This window comes from Pistacia vera, unplaced genomic scaffold (genome assembly GCF_008641045.1).
Source record: "Pistacia vera cultivar Batoury unplaced genomic scaffold, PisVer_v2 Contig663, whole genome shotgun sequence".
Classification (NCBI taxonomy): domain Eukaryota; kingdom Viridiplantae; phylum Streptophyta; class Magnoliopsida; order Sapindales; family Anacardiaceae; genus Pistacia; species Pistacia vera.
This window is the reverse complement of record NW_022196516.1, coordinates 424,543-438,068: the sequence shown is the minus strand read 5'-3', so window position 1 is coordinate 438,068 and position 13,526 is coordinate 424,543. Positions and strand designations below refer to the sequence as shown.

At 34.7% G+C, this 13,526-nt stretch overlaps 2 protein-coding genes across 2 annotated transcripts; both read right to left on the bottom strand.

Annotated features, from left to right (window-relative positions):
* Nucleotides 1-3,214: 3,214 nt before the first annotated feature.
* On the bottom strand, nucleotides 3,215-5,246 carry LOC116112527. Its single transcript, XM_031398657.1, has 4 exons — nucleotides 4,953-5,246; nucleotides 4,292-4,786; nucleotides 3,360-3,950; nucleotides 3,215-3,241 (listed from the first exon to the last, which is right to left on the bottom strand). The coding sequence occupies exons 1-4, from the start codon at nucleotides 5,244-5,246 to the stop codon at nucleotides 3,215-3,217; spliced, it is 1,407 nt and encodes a 468-aa protein (XP_031254517.1).
* A 4,454-nt stretch (nucleotides 5,247-9,700) lies between these two features.
* LOC116112526 (disease resistance protein At4g27190-like) lies at nucleotides 9,701-12,332 on the bottom strand. The gene is made up of 2 exons (XM_031398656.1): nucleotides 9,905-12,332; nucleotides 9,701-9,765 (listed from the first exon to the last, which is right to left on the bottom strand). The coding sequence occupies exons 1-2, from the start codon at nucleotides 12,330-12,332 to the stop codon at nucleotides 9,701-9,703; spliced, it is 2,493 nt and encodes an 830-aa protein (XP_031254516.1).
* Between the last annotated feature and the right edge of the window lie 1,194 nt (nucleotides 12,333-13,526).

Below are 13,526 nucleotides of genomic sequence, written 5' to 3'. Positions count from 1 at the left end.
TTGGAATCGGAACCGACGGATACCAAGCATTTGGTTCCGATTTCTGTCCAGAACCAGCTGTCAATGGGTAGGTTTCGGTTCCAAATTTTTGGAACCGTTACTGTACGGTTCTGGTTTCAGTTCTTATAGTTAGGAACCGGAACCGAGAACCGAGACTAATATAAAATAAAATTAAAGAGTGGGGGGTTAATAAAAACTTTTGTAGAAAAAGTAATATGAATACATTTATATTTATATTTTATAACATTTAAAGTAAGTTGGTTTGACTTTTGAGAATCTATCTTTACAAGGTAATGGAGTTTGTAATTTGTAATTTTATTTTTGTTAACAAGTTCTAGGTGGGGGGTATTTGTAAGTTTTTAAGGGTTTTTTTTGCCATTTTAAAAACTTTTGGGTGGTCATTGTAATTTTATAGGGTACCCAGAACCTGAACCGGAACCGTTGTTACAAGTTCCGATTCTGGGTACCTAGGAACCGGAACCGTCAGTTCTGGTTCCGATTCCTTCAAAAAATGTAAGGTATCCGGAACTGAACACCCCTACTATCTATATTTTATAACCATAGTTTTAAAACCTTTGACTAGACTGACCAATTTGATCGGGAACTGGTCTTTAAACCGGTCTACTGATGACTAAAACAAACTGAATTGACCCGAGGTTGAATCGATAAGAATAATGTTGAACCACTGTTCAACCGCTAGGTCAGAGAATCGGTGACTAAACCAGGTTATTAAAATACAATTTTAAATGAAAATTTTTAGCAGTGCCATTTATCTTGCTGCAATGATGAAAAGAAGAGCAGTCAAGAGAAGAAGAAGCACTGTCTTGGAAGCCATTGCGAAAGGAAGAGGTAGCAGCCGAAGAAGCTAGCTGGCTATGGCAATCGATCGAGGGGTGAATGCAAAAGCTGATAATTGTGTTCTCTATATATAGAGATGAATGCTAAGGAGGTGAAAGAGTGTCAGAATAAATTTGTCTAGACATGCTTATGAGAAAATTGAGTTAATTGATGAAGACTTCATGTTCTTAGACCCTTCAATCATAATTATGCCAGGCGATCTTAATATTTTAAACGACCTCTAGTTTTGTAAATTGCTCTCGACCCCCCACTGTTTAACAGTTGTTACTTATTTTTCGTTAATTTTGACAGAACAGGGATAAAATAGTCAATGCAAAATGCAACCTAAAATATAAGATTAATCAATAAATAAAATAATTTCATAAAAGGATTTGTTAATCTTTTTCTGGATAAAACGCCACCGCTTATTCTTCAGCAGCCCCCATCGACTCACTCTCACACCACACAACCGTTGCAAAGCAGCAAACCGTCATCAGCCCTTCCCACTTCCGCAAAGCCCAACCACCGCACGGACCCTCACCCCTTCCTTCCCAGCACCTCCACCTTCCAGCGAATCCCCAGTGGCCACCCACCCTACCTTCCTTTCCAAAATAAAACTTTAAACTAAAATCATCAGCCACCGAAATCAAAATCCACAAATGAAAAAAAAAAGTATGATAGAAATCCTGAAATTCAATAGCAGGGATGAAAATCATTGTGGGCTGTACTCGGTGAGGGGCTACGCTGGAACTGGGACGCGTGAGATGGTGGTGGGTGGGTGGGTGCGTGCGTGAGAGTGGGGGTGCGAGGGGTTAGATAAAGAAGAGATTGGGGGAAGGAAGGTAGGAAAATGTGCATATAAATAGTCAAAGGATTAAAAGAGGTATTTTATTACTCTGTATGAGTAGTGGGCAGATTAAAAGAGGATTAAAAATGGTTGTAGGACATATGAAAACTCACTGTTTTCGTGTACACTTCTGAATCTTCCTTTGAATTCTTGAAAGCAAAATATGATTTATGTTTACATCACTGAAAAAACTTTTTGCAAACATATATATATACTCTAGCAATTTTAGAACCTTGCTCATTCTGTATTATACCAAGTATAAACACTTTACTTCATATACTGATGTCTAACATCATCATTAAGAAGATTTAACAATAGAAATTATAAAGCACACAAAAAACATAATGCTCAATGATGGCGGTCGTAGAGCAGTTTACATGTTAATAATAACAGTTAGCTGTAAAGATGTTAATAAAAAGCAGGTTGTTAGATTTTATGTTGTAACGGTAGTGCTTTCCTGGTATAGATGTTTTTCAGTTGTCTATGCAGTAACATTCAGGCAAATTTCTTAGACAATTTCATTCTCATATTTCATTTTAAGCTTCAAATTCTCTATTTTTCTATCCCCTTTATACTGGATTTGATGCCAACTTATCTCTTTGGAAACATGGACCTCAAGTTTTACTTCTTAGAAAAAAGTGAATAGGTTTTTGTAGGAACTTAGAAACAGAGTTGGTGTACATGGAGTGGTTAATTAAGCTCTGTTATGGCCTCCTGGGTTTTGGAGCAATCTTGAGGGGAAAAGGGCTTTGGCTGTATGGGTTTGTTTTTTGGCACTGCAAAAGTATCAATTAGTTTACTTGGGAATTCTCATTTTTTTATTATAATTTTGGTTCCAAACGCAAAGATGTCGTCCTTCACATATTATTTTTTATTTTCTATGGAGCAAGAGAAGCCTCGGATTTTGGGTTGAATATGAGATTGAACATCAATTTGATTTGTGTAATTGCCATCTTAATAAGTTGATACAAGTTTTTTACTCTGTTTTGCTTGTGTTTCTTGATTTCACAGTTGAGTGTTTACGTGAATATGGAATGGAGGATATTTAGAGAGGTGTCTCTAAGCGGATAGAATGAAGATGTGGAATATTTGGTATCCCAATCATATCCATATTGACACATCTCATCTCTGTTTTAAGCTTTTATTGGGCATATAGGGTTTCAATCTAAAGCTTCGAATTCCCTTTTCTTTATCCTTTTATTATGTACTCAAAATGGTAATTTAAAAAACAGAGCTGAAAAACTCAATGTTGATAGTGCAAATAATGCATCAACACAAAATTTAAAAGACAACATATTTTAGGTGGTGAAAATGTATCGTCTTGTTTGCCCAAAGTGTTTGGCAACTTGGAGAAATTGGAATACATAAAACAAGTACAACAAGTGAAACAACAGCACAAATGAATAAACAAAGGGCGCTCCACCTCCAACCAAATACAAAAATAATCAGTTAAGATGGCAGTAAGAAAGTTCCTCTTCACCTAGAGGAAATGGAGCTGTGATGCATCACAAACTATTAAAAGGAGTGACCTTAATCTTCTTTGGAACTCCGCACATTCTGTAATCACAAGGCATATCTCATTGAATTTAGAAAATAAAAGAAAACATGAATTCAACCAATTCAATTCATCAAACATTAGAAATGCATGGGGCATTTTGGTGAGTCAATAATATACCATATTTTTGAACAAATGTTGTACGGTGGAATTAAGGTTGCCTTCCCAACATTCTTCTACTTCATCCTCTCCTTCTGTCAATTGTAGTTTTTGTAGCTTTGGTGTGGTTATAACTCCATGACAAAAAGTCTCCATCTTCAAGCATTGTCTGACAATTACTTTTTTCAAGCGTGGGAATTCAAGAGTATAATCCCCACAACAAAAGCTTTTAAGGCTTGACAAACAGTGAAGTTCCAAACAGTCCAATCTGTTGAAAACAATTGGATCCTGCAGTACTTCATCCCCCAAATGTGTTATAATTTCCTCCATCATTTTGCAATCAGATACATTCATTCTTGTAAGTTGATCAAGAGTTTTAGCTTTTAAAGGGGTCAATAAATATCTCAATCCATCACACTTTGAAACTTGCAAATTCTCCAAATTCTGGAAAGACACTGTTGTTGACCATGAATTTTCTAAACTGCCACATCCAGATACTTTCAAAGTCTTCAGATTTTTAAAAGCATTGCTAGGCTGAGAATCTCCTATCCATAGATGTAGCAACCTGGGCATTTCAGTTAACTCTAGCTCTTCCAAGCGAGGGAATGCATCCTGGGAAAGCAGTCAATCACAAAAGAAAGTGTTGAAACCAAAAAGAAGAGGTGATTAGTATAGGTGGGTAGCACTAAATATGGTGAGATTAGAGATATATGGGGACTTATTTTTATCAATAATGATAATGATGATAAAGTTTTCCAGTAAGAAAAATTATTTCAATTATGAATAATACTACACATTTCAAGTAAAATTCAAACATAGCTAATAATAAATATGTTTAACATAATCTTATTAAATAAAATAAATAAAAAAGAGAGGCAAAATTAAGAAAATTTGTTAGAATGCCTTTACTTAAGAGTTGTAGACATGATTTATTTGAGTATTGTGCCTCATACCTTGTAAACCAAGAATAGTGGTTGTTGACTTTCTCCATGAGTCCCTCGAATGCTCAAAAATTCTGAAGCAAATATCTCCATATTAACACATCCATGTGCCTTCAACTTCTTTAAATTTGGCCATTCAGAAATATGTACTTTTGGGTATAAACTTTTGAGACTAGGTAGCATATGTAGATACAGCCTAGTTAACTTAGAGAACACAAACCTAGGGGCTGCTTCCTCGTTATCAACAATTTCCTCCACCTCACTAGACCTTTTCTCAAGCACTTCAAATATCTCTTCAACTGAATCACAATTTCGTACTTGCAACCACTCTAGTTTCTTGTGTCTTCCAAGCATATTAGATGGAAAAACACTTACAAGTCTTCTACAAAAGCATACGGACACACGATTTAATTTGTAGAAGGAATCTGAAGAGAGCTGATCGTCCCAGATCTTCACCAATTCATCAGCATAATCGATTGACAATATCTCCAAACTGGGGAATCTTACCTGAAGAATTCATTTACAATTACAATTACGGCATAACCATCACTTATTAGTAAATCATAAACATATGAATTAGCTGTGATTAAAAATGAGAAAATAGATTAACTTGAATCTAGATAAAATAGATAGGAAAGAGAAAAATTGAAAACAAAGTAAGGGGACGGATTACCTTTTTATCAAAAAGAGATTGCATGCGAGTATAGTTCTCCTTTGCACTCATTTCTGCATTTTCTTTGCTTGATGATGTCATCCCACCACATGTAGAATTGGAGATGAATGCTTGAACAACAGGGCAATTTTCAATCCACAATCTGAATAAGGAGGACATTTCAACAAAATTTGCAGTGGAGTTGCAGAATGTTGTGAGTTTTGGAAGATCTCTAAGCTTCAGCTCGTATAATTTAAGAAACAACATCGTACTTGATCTTTCTTCATCTTCATCTTCATCTATTACTCTTTCCATAAACTTACAATTAGATATCTCAAGCTCCTTCAGTCTAAAAAGACTTTTGACCATAGAAGATGGAAATAAATATTTTAAATGATCAAAGCCATCGATGACCAAGATTGTTAAATTCTGGAAGCAAGAAGATGCTTCCAAGCTGGGTAATACAACCTGCAAGCATATAAAATGTTTGTTTTACAAACAAAACTTCATTTTGTTTTAAAAATATGTGAATTTCTTTGATAAAACTTATCATCGTGTATAAAGAATTGAAACAGACTTACCTTTACGGTGAAAAGAGATGCAAGATAGATACAAAACTCCTCCATATGTATCTTTGGACAGTCCTTAATGATAATAGTTTCCAAGGGGGGACATTCCAAAATATCATTTTCCGAATAGAAGCTTGTCAAGTTAGGCAATGACTCAAGCATAACAGAGTTTAATTGAGGGATTATAATTTTATCACTCACTGCATCCTTTTGCCCATCCTTTTTGATGATTTCTTCTATCAAAGCACAATTCTTCACTTCTATCTCTTGGAGTTGAACAAGACCCAACAGTATAGATGGTGTAAATACATATCTCAAGCTGTTGCAATTGTCAATTTTCAATGATTTCAGTTTGTTTAAGCCCAAAATTTCTTGACGATTTTCCTCCAATGCAAGTCCATTAGCATCTAGCCTTTCCAAATCAAACACTTGTTCTAGTGACTCACAACTTCTTACATCCAACATTTCCAGATTTTTGAAGTGGCATAACACATTGGATGGAATAGCACTTGACATATCTGAAAACTTATCCACTACTAATGACTTTACTTTCCAAAATAAGTCGATTGGTATCTGACCATTCCATATTTTTTCTTTCATGTTCGGGAATTGAGAGAGTGTCAAATGTTCAAAGTCACGGAAACCAACCTATGAAACCCAAAATTTTGGATTAATTAAAACATGGTACTATTGGGATTTATATTTTTGAGCGGCCAAAACATAAACAAGTAGCTAAAGCAATAAAGCTTAAGAATAATAATTCATTGAAGATTGACAATGATGTTTTAACTCCTATTCAACAATTTTCACATTCCTGTAAGAAATATTTCTTTCCCAAATTACTAATATAAAACCTTTTATGTGGATGGTCTTCAACGTGTAATTTAAGAATTTTGTTAATGTCATTAAAAGTATAAAAGAAAAAGGAGTATATCAACATATCTTTGAACAAAAAGATTTAACTAAAAAAAAAAAAACGTATTTCTATTAGTACATAAATGTGACAAAACTTTTGAATTTTTATAGTTTTAATTAGTACCTTCATTAATAAACCACCCAAAACTTAGACATGAATGAATACTATGGAACGATTTGTAATCTACGGCTGCTCCTTACTAGACAAGAAGCAAAGAAAATAGGCAATACTTGAATATATAATAAGAAGATAAAAAAGTACTGAGTTAAAATCATCACCATATATCCATGAATATATAAGATCTATTGATAGTTATGACAGAAAAGGGAAATAGAAAAATTTTGTGAATAAGTGAGTACCATGTGTATAAACATTTGCTGGATAGCAGAGTTGAGGTCCTCCTTCCAAAAATATCTTGGGTCATCTTTTCTCATCAATTGTACTCTCTTTAGCAAAGGTGTGCTTAAGACTCCTTGAGAGAAGATCTTTAATTTTGGGCATTGACTGACAATAACTTGCTCCAAACAAGGGAACCTGAAGGAATAATTGGCGGAGCAGAAGAATGTGAGGCTTGATAAACGGTAAAGCTCCAAAACTTTCAATTGGCCAAAAACAATCTCTTCTTCTCTGTCTCCCTCGTTTGCTATTACCTCTGTCACTAACTTGTAGTCTCTTATTCTCATTGTTGTGAGATTGACAAGAGTTTTGGCTGCTGAGCATGCAAGTACGTTGACTAGTCCATCGCAACTCCTAGTGTCTAGAGTTGTAAGATTTTTGAAAGACATCGCGGATGGCATCAAAATTGTCAAACAATGGCATCCATCTACTTCTAGAGTTTGAAGATTTTGAAGAAATGTGTCCCCTCGTAAATCTTGTTTCCATATATGTCCTTGTTCATAGGGGAATAGCTCTTTGAAACTATTACCACAAAACAAAAGTGATTCCAAACAATTTAACCTTTGAAGGAAACCAAACAGAGAAGCAACAGATTCATCATCAAAGTTACCCAGCCCAAGTTTTTTTAGCTTGCCAAAGCTCTCAGCTAGATCACAGTGGAGGAATGTCAATTTGAAGTCATGTGCATCTAAACCCAATGCTTCCAAATTTGGTATGACCTGAGAATTGATGAACAAGCAAATAAGTAGGTGTTAGCATTCACTCATCAACAAGTTCACTGATATACACAAAAAAATGCTACGATTTTTTCATATATATGGTACGGGTGTCACAAGTTATATACTTAAGAAGCAATCAGTATCATTATTGAGAATGCAACCTGTACTCAAACAACAAAGAAATGCTAGATTTTGGACTGCTAATGACTGGTACTTTCTAACGAACTAAAACTGCAAAAGTTTGTTATGTTTCCCTCCCAAAATCAAGTTGCAAGTCAAGTGGCATAAGGTAGTTAGGCAAGTTGATCAAGTTGTTGAAGGTTGTTATGCAAGTTGGTCAACTTGTTGAGCAAGTTGATTTACTTCCCAGCAAAATCAACGGCAGTTAAGAATTTTTTTGTTTTTCTGTTACAGCTCAATGATTGAGATCTTCTTCAATTTTTTGTTCAGTCATTTACAATATAAAAGAACATCCCCAGTACTAAATCTTAATTTTCATTTGTTGTACCATATCATACTAAAAAAATGCGAAACCAAATAAAAAAATTTATGTTATACTTCGTAAAATGGAAAATTGGCCATCCCATAGTATTTGTGCACATATATAATCAGAATAAGCGATGATCAGATTAATTTGAATAATCATAAACATGTTGCCTTTTTTAGTGAGTATGGATGAAACTTAAATCATAATACCTTTTCTAACAGAAAAATGGCAGGTTGGCTTTTCCCATCATCGTTCCTTTGGAAGCTAGGAAATTCTGAACCATATGTTTTTATTTTCTTGCAACCATACACAGCCAAACCATTTAGCATCGGCCAATCTATTGTATGCAACCCTGAGTAGAAACATTTGAGTTCCGGTAAATTATCAAGCTGGATGTACGTTAATTGTGGAAACAAAAATCTAGGGGCCCCATTAACTTCCTCCTCGGAAACAATTTTCTCCAACCCACAGGAGATTAAGCGAAGGTCATTAAGTTGCACGAGACCAGTAGCTATAGTAACTGGAAAGAGACTTTTCATACTCCAACAAATTTTAATGGGTAACTCTTTCAGATTCTGAAAGGTGAGAAGTCTGTGAGAATTAGATGGAACAATAGTCTTTAACTTTTCACAGAATTTGACTCTTACTTCTTTTAGTTTGCAAAAGGATTCCACATGGAGTTGTTGGTTGTGCCATATCAATTGCAAGTTATCCAAGTGTAATAGTACCATCACCTCCAAGCTTGGAAAAAAAACCTGTAGCAAACAATCCATGATGTCAATACTTTTGTATAAAAGACCCACAATCTTAGGATGAGAAAGATGTCCAAATATTGTGTAAGGTTGATCTGCTGTCAAAATCGAAAAAAAAAAAAAAAAAACATTTTGAAAGCAATAGGCAACATAAATTTTTAGTATAAAGATAGATCACCTTTTCATCAAAAAAAGGGTTTATATCAATAAAGTAGTTCTCCAAGTTCAGTTCTTCTTTAGGTTCTTCTCTCATCGTGCCTGGATAAAAAGATTTGCAGAAGAATGTCTTCAAATTAGAGCAACCATCAATATGAAGTTCATTTAAAGATGGGAATTTGATTGAATTCCCAGTGCCAAAAGTCACAAGTTTTGGCAGAACTTCAAGCTTCAGGTAGAATAGTTTAGGAAAGCTCATATCAATTATCCTTTCTTCTCCTTCTTCCCCTTTTGAGTCGATTATTACTTCCATTGACTTACAATTGCCAATCACAAGTTTATGGAGTTGGTTAAGACTTTTGACCATAGAGGATGAAAACAAAAATTTCAAGCCATTACACTCCTCCACGGTTAAGCTTTTTAAGCATTGACTATAAGAAGACATTGCCAAAGGTTGATCAAGCCATGTATTCTCAATATTAATTGAGCACAGTTTCAAGTTCTCCAATCTTGGAAAGACGACCTGTGGAAAAAACCTTGTTCGTAAACATAACTTATAAACTAATAAGAAAACTCCTTTTTACATCAAAATAAAATAAAAGATGAAAAATACAAAACATACCCTCATGTCAGAACCAATCTTTATGAATTGTGGTAGACATTGTAGTGTTAGAGAACACAACTGATTGAAGTCAATCTTATCATTTGTTTCAATTTCATCACCATGGTCTTTACTTTCTTCACCAAAAATCTCTTTTAGGTTCTTACAATCAATCACTTCAATTTCTTGTAGCTGAGTAAGGTTTTTTGCCATGGAGGATACAAAGAGATACTCCAATCTATCACATTTTTCTATTTTCATCATCCTTAATTTGCTGAACGACCTTGCATTGAGTTGGCCATGACATATCTTCTCCAAATTAATTAAATTACGAAGGATCAAGGACTCCAATTTGGGAAAGGCTAGATTCCAAGCACCTGACTTAATGATATATAAAAGCTCGAGACAATCTTTTACAAGCAGATGCTTCAAATGTGGAAAACCATCCATATCGAGTTCATAAAGAACATTTCTAACACCATTCATTTCCTCTAGAGAAAGATCTTCAGTCATCTTCAACAAAGCTTTAATCCCAGGCCCCAAACAAGTACTATTGTTGATCCTAAGTTTGAGCATTCTTGAAGTTGAAAGGTCATATTTATGGGACCACTTCCATTTATCTCCTATAAATATCTTATAACTTTTCAACTTCTTAAAGAACAAGTCTCGTGGCATAACTCCAGCATCCTGAATATGAAGATGTAAAGCTGTTAGGTTAGACAATCGTTTTAACTCTCCAAGACTAGCATTTCTTCGTCCTTGATTATCGACTCCTTCAACCTCCCATTGAACAAAGCTATTGCCCATATATAGCTCTTCTAATTGAGACAAGCAGGAGATGACATTTGGTGCAATTTGTCTAAGGTTTAAACAATGGCTCAAATCTAACAACTTCAACTGAGTCAACTGTCTGATTTCTCCAGGCAACTGCTCGATATCAGATCGCAGAAAGCTAAGGATCTCTAATGTCTTTAGTTCTCCAACTATTGCTACATCTTCTAGCTGGCACCCATCCAAACACAATGTTCGAATGTTCTTTAGGCAATCAAGTGATGAAGGTAATGACAAGAGATGCATTCTAGTCAAATCTAAAACTTTGATTTCTTTCATTCCTTCGAAAAAGACATATGGGATTTGTAGATTTTTGTTATTCATATCTAGAAAAAAGAACTTGAGTTTTGGACAATCCAACTTTTCGGGAAGCTCATCATAAATATCTCCAGACGGCACAACTATAGCAGTTGAATCTTTTTTCTTCTCCAGTACTTCCTTCAAGGTATTGACATTTTGAATATTAAACATTAACTTATCTGTTGCTGCAATCAATATAGCAACAGCATGAATAATGTCATGCATTTTAACTGCGTCGTCATCGTCATCCAACAATAAACAAGAAGCTTTCAGATGATCTATCAACCTATGCAATCTATTCCTTCCTTCTTCCAATGTATAAACATCTCGAAACAAACTCCAACCCACAGTATATTTCAATAAGTCATCAATGAACATATTATTGCCTGCATCTTTTAGAGCACAAAGAAGAAACAGTGTTTTTGCTTCCTCATTTTTCAAAAAATTGTAACTTAGTTCTATAGTAGAGTACAAAGTTTCATCCATATCTAGAATGCATCTTGGATTGGACCTGTTTAGTTGAGCAGAGACGTCTTTCCAAGCGTGAAGACTCTCATTTTTCAATGCATTTGCAATTGTTGAAATTGCAACCGGTAGACCTGCACATTTTGTAACTATCTGAATTGCTACAGGATGAAAATCAGGGCTTTCTGCAGAATCACCCACCATCTTTCGAAACAAATTCCATGAGTCTCCAAAAGATAAAGGACGAATAGAGATGTTCTTCTGAGTGTTCATATCTTTGTATAATACATCCAGATTTCTAGAAGTTAGCAATACCGTGCATCGCCTTATCTTGTCATCTTTTCCTTGTTTCTCAGCTCCCCTGAAAGGAATTCCAATTGCATCTAAGTCGACTTTCGTCCAAATATTATCGAATATTACAAGTACATTCTTCTCCTTCTTTATCCTATTTCGTTGTAAACCAGCTCTCTGATATTCACTCTCCTGCCCAAATTCCAGGCCTAAATCAAAAGCAATTTGTTCTTGAATTTTTTTGTAGTCTGGGTTTTGTGTTACCTCAGCCACAGCCACCTCATCAAATAACTTGTTTTCTTTGGTCAGCCAAGCTACTTGTTTCACCAGTGTGGTTTTGCCCACACCTCCCATCCCGTACACCCCAATCATGTTAACATTAGCATCCTTCAATGTGTTGATAATTTCCTGCAAAACTTGCTTTCTAGAATCAAAGGCCTCGTAGCTTCCAACATACATGGATTTTGTCTTCTGTAGAGGAGGAAGGTAGGAAACACTACTGAAGTCCCCCTTTCCACAGAGATCGGTGCCATCCATTTTGGCCTTCATTGCTTTTTTGCCAAGCCTGTAACGTTGAATCAAATTAGGACATGACCCCAGTTTGAAACAACAGCCCTTGTAAGCTTTATCTTCATCCTCAATGATGGATTTTGCTACCCCTTCAGTGAACTCATCCACGTCACTCAACCATTTTGTAACAACTTCATAAATCTCTTCCCCTCGTCTTTCAGCAGACTCTACAGGTCTCTGCACCATTTCTCTTTTATATCTGACCTCTTGAACTTGATTCTTGAGGCCGTTGATGTAGTTCTGGTACTTGAACACATAAGAGATCTGCTGTTTAAGCAAACCATATATATCTGATGTAGCCTCTTTTACAACTTCAGTGCCAACAGCCATAGCTAATTCTTGAGCCATTGTCTATTTCTTGTCAGATATTTATGAATACTGGATATAAAGAAAAAAAATGAAAAACGGTTGATGGGAAACAAAGAAAAAGAAACAGAGTTACTAAACAAAATACTTACAAGGAAAGTTGGGTAAATAGAATATAGCTTTAAGCAAACAGATCTCAGCTAGACAAGTGCACCTGCGAGTAAGAATCAAACAGACATGTAGTTATTAATCCCATACATCTATTAATATATTTTTTTTCTATCAATTTCAAGCTGAAAATAAGATTATTATGATTCATGATTTTGATTATTATGTGCAAATAAGAAATTAATATTAGTAAAAATAGGGTAATCTTTAATTAATTACATATTTAGAGATTCCAATACTATTCTTAAAAGAAGTGAAATCAAAGGTTAATTTATATAAATCTGGTGTTCTATAACAAAATCAACGCTAGAATTAAAACCCATTATTGATCCATGAATCTTTTTAACCAATGCAAAGCAACAATCCATGACACATTGTTGATTTATTATTAATTAAGCCGAACACTAGGGGAATTTATCTTACTACTTATTAGTGACTTAATATATACAATAGGGTAATCTTTAATTAATTACACATTGTTGTTTTATTAGTGACTTAATATATATAAGCAGTTTTGTTTTATATTTAGACAAATTTATATAATCCAAGAGATAGAACGTGTCGTCCAATGGGTTGTACTTAAACTTAAGTGGGATAGATAAGTATGCAAAAGTTGAATTGAGTAATTATATATCTTGTTTCTTTCTATCTTGAAGCATTATTTAGCCACTGAATGAGACAGCAAACACTACACACACCAACTAATGCTAATCATCTTAAAGGAAGCCAGATAGTTATGAATACTCCTGGATATAAAGAAAAAAGTGAGAAAAAGAAACAGAGTTAATAAGCAAAATACTTACAAGGAAAGGAAAGCTCCACAAACATAATCTTAGCTTCAACCAAACAGATCTCTGCTATCAGAATCAGAAAAGTTGAGAATGATGCTGGAAGGGGCGGACCCAAGAATGAAACTTAGGGGGGGTCAAAGGGTAAAGTAACAATTAACATAAATATAAATATTTGTTTTAATAAAATTCTCATTAACTAATATATTTATAATTGCTCTCGACGAGATTTCATCTTTTGAAAATATTATGTAATGACTTTATTATCAATACTCTCAAA

Excerpts from the sequence above, each read along its gene's own strand:
- LOC116112527 (XM_031398657.1), bottom strand. The coding sequence starts at position 5,246 with ATGGAAAGAGTAATAGATGAAGATGAAGATGAAGAAAGATCAAGTACG. Across the intron at positions 3,951-4,291 it reads CACTATTCTTGGTTTACAAG|GATGCATTCCCTCGCTTGGA; the intron begins GTATGAGGCACA and ends CTGCTTTCCCAG. Across the intron at positions 3,242-3,359 it reads AACATTTGTTCAAAAATATG|AATGTGCGGAGTTCCAAAGA; the intron begins GTATATTATTGA and ends TTGTGATTACAG.
- LOC116112526 (XM_031398656.1), bottom strand. The coding sequence starts at position 12,332 with ATGGCTCAAGAATTAGCTATGGCTGTTGGCACTGAAGTTGTAAAAGAG. Across the intron at positions 9,766-9,904 it reads TTTATATATCATTAAGTCAG|ATTGGAGTATCTCTTTGTAT; the intron begins GTGCTTGGAATC and ends AAAATGTGATAG.